The sequence below is a fragment of the Berghia stephanieae genome, chromosome 12 (genome assembly GCF_034508935.2).
Source record: "Berghia stephanieae isolate SIO BIC M18660-M18661 chromosome 12, UCSD_Bste_1.3, whole genome shotgun sequence".
NCBI lineage: Eukaryota > Metazoa > Mollusca > Gastropoda > Nudibranchia > Aeolidiidae > Berghia > Berghia stephanieae.
Genome location: NC_088371.1, coordinates 11,828,247 through 11,830,746, shown reverse-complemented (window position 1 = coordinate 11,830,746; position 2,500 = coordinate 11,828,247). Strand labels below are relative to the sequence as shown.

At 36.2% G+C, this 2,500-nt stretch overlaps 1 protein-coding gene across 1 annotated transcript in view; it reads right to left on the bottom strand.

Moving 5' to 3' along the window:
- LOC144958405 (uncharacterized) overlaps positions 1-1,863 on the bottom strand; it is a 5,668-nt gene extending 3,805 nt beyond the window's left edge. Inside the window, exons 1-2 of the mRNA XM_078890410.1 lie at positions 1,689-1,863; positions 750-838 (exon numbers count right to left, since the gene is read on the bottom strand). Of these exons, the coding sequence (XP_078746536.1) occupies positions 750-838; positions 1,689-1,763 (164 nt within the window). The 5' untranslated portion in view covers positions 1,764-1,863. The remainder of the gene's footprint in view (positions 1-749; positions 839-1,688) is intronic.
- Between the last annotated feature and the right edge of the window lie 637 nt (positions 1,864-2,500).

The following is a 2,500-nucleotide window of genomic DNA, read 5'->3' as shown; positions in this document are numbered from 1 at the left end:
TTCCAGGAAAATGGATTAGAACGCTGGTTATAGATTTAAAGAATCCGACCTTGACGGAATGCTTGAGTGCACGAATAAACAATAATAAATAATATAGTGGAAGGGTGGGTAATATTCTCATTAATGATTGTTTTGTAAAGGAATTATTATTATTATTGAATTATCAGTTGATATGTGGTGCATTTGATGAAAAAAAATCATCAGGTTTGAATGAGAATTTAACTTTTTATATGTTGAGATAAATATTTTAAGTAAGCGGAGGACGGGAGGGCACTTGATGGGCGACTTCATCAGTATGAAATGTAAATGTTGCTGTTCGAAGCTCGAAGAAATATATAGCAATGTGAAATTGAATGTAAGCTTCAATTTAATATATACGAAAACATATAAAATGGACGTTTCGGGTTTCAACTCTATCAACAAAACAGTATGAATGAAACACTACAGACGAATTAGATAATGTGGTAGTGGCGTTCATCTTAACAACACCACTACCACATTATCCCACTCGTCTGTAGTGTTTCATTCATCCTCTTTTGTTGATAAAGAGGAAACCCGAAACGTCCATTTTATATGTATTCATATATTAAATTGAAGCTTACATTCAATTTCACATTATTATTTATATCAGTATGAAATGGAAATTTGATTCGCAGTTAAATGAAATATTGTTAAGTGCATTGACTACGAGAAATCTTTGGAAATGATCTCTTTCTATATACTTTAGTATACTTAAATAAAATACTCACCACTCGCATGCCTTCTTGCAACTGTTGTCAGTATACAACTCATCAATGGGATCGACAAGGTTAAACAAACCATCACAAATACTCGTGCACTGAAGAAATAAATGATAACATTGTGATATTGAGTGGATGCGTTTGCAACTGCTTCAGTCCATTACCATACAATATTGGTAGTAATTTATTGTTGTGTCTTATTGTTATCTATAACTTGTGTGATTTATGAGTTTATTTCTTAAGCCCATTGACATGTTTTTGAGTTGAGTTGAATTGTTATTGTTCCCCGTAATGGACACGGCTATGTGGTCAAGTGGTATGACACTCGCTTTCGGATAGGAAGGTCCTGGGTTCGAGCCTCGCTCGGCGCATAGTTGAGTCCTTGGAAAAGGCTCTTTACTCACATTCTCTCACCGTACTCAGGTGTAAAATGAGTACCTGGCTGTTAACAGCGTTGTCGTAATATCGCCTAACAGGCGTCATGTCCTGTCCTAAATCTTAAGTGTTGCTGTTGGCCAGGGACCCCTTCTAAAGCGCTTTGAGTACGTTCTGTGAATATTGCGATATATATTTTAAAAAAAGCAACACAACACAACACAACCGAAACGTTCCGTGTTTGATATTTTGTTCTTTTTTTGCTTGTGTTTGTTTGAAGTTGTTTTATTCATTTTTGTTTATTACTTTTTACAGACCGCGGCTTTTGACAACTTAGTATCATCAATATGAAACATTGCCACACAAAGCAGAAAGAAAATGCAATGGGGGAAAAGAACAATTATTTGGAACTCTCGAATGTACAAGTTGGATATGCCAAATGAATGTAAATAGAGTTAATTATACTACGAATATTGAATATTTATTATTTATGTATTAGATATTTATCTAATTCTATAATATTATCAATTAATTGACATTGAATCATAGAATTAAACGAATGAGAATACGTACGAAGCCTAAAAAGTGTCCACCAATGAAAGCATTCAGCGCCATTTTGTTGTTGGCTGAGAATGTAGTAATTACCATTCATTCGGTATCTATGTCAACATAACGACACAAGAAAAACAACAAACAATATCAAAATCCACAATAAAATGTTTCAGAACTGTTGCGTATATTTATGGCACAACGAAGCTGTCAAAAATGAAGTTAGAGAATGTGTGTAATCATGTATTATAATAACCTGTAATGTGTTTTCCAACCACCACATCATCTACTACTACAACCACCACCACAATATCATCACTAACACTACTACTACAACCACCAGCCCCACATCATTATCACTACCACAACTACTACACCACCACCAGCACATCATCATCACTACCACTACTACAATCACCACAACCACATCGTCATCACTACCACTACTACTGCAACCACCACCACCATATCATCATCATTACCACTACTACCACAACCACCACCACCACTACTACTACAACCACCACCACATCACTACCTCAACTACTACAACCACCACCACAATAGCATCACTACCACTACGACTACAACCACCACAACCACATCGTCATCACGACCACTACTACTACAACCACCACCATATCATTACCATTACCACTACTACTACAACCACCACTACCACCATATCATTACCATTACCACTACTACTGCAACCACCACTACCACCATATCATCACCATTACAACTACTACTACAACCACCACAACCACATCATCATCACTACCACTACTACTACAACCGCCACCACATCATCATCACTATCACTACTACTACAA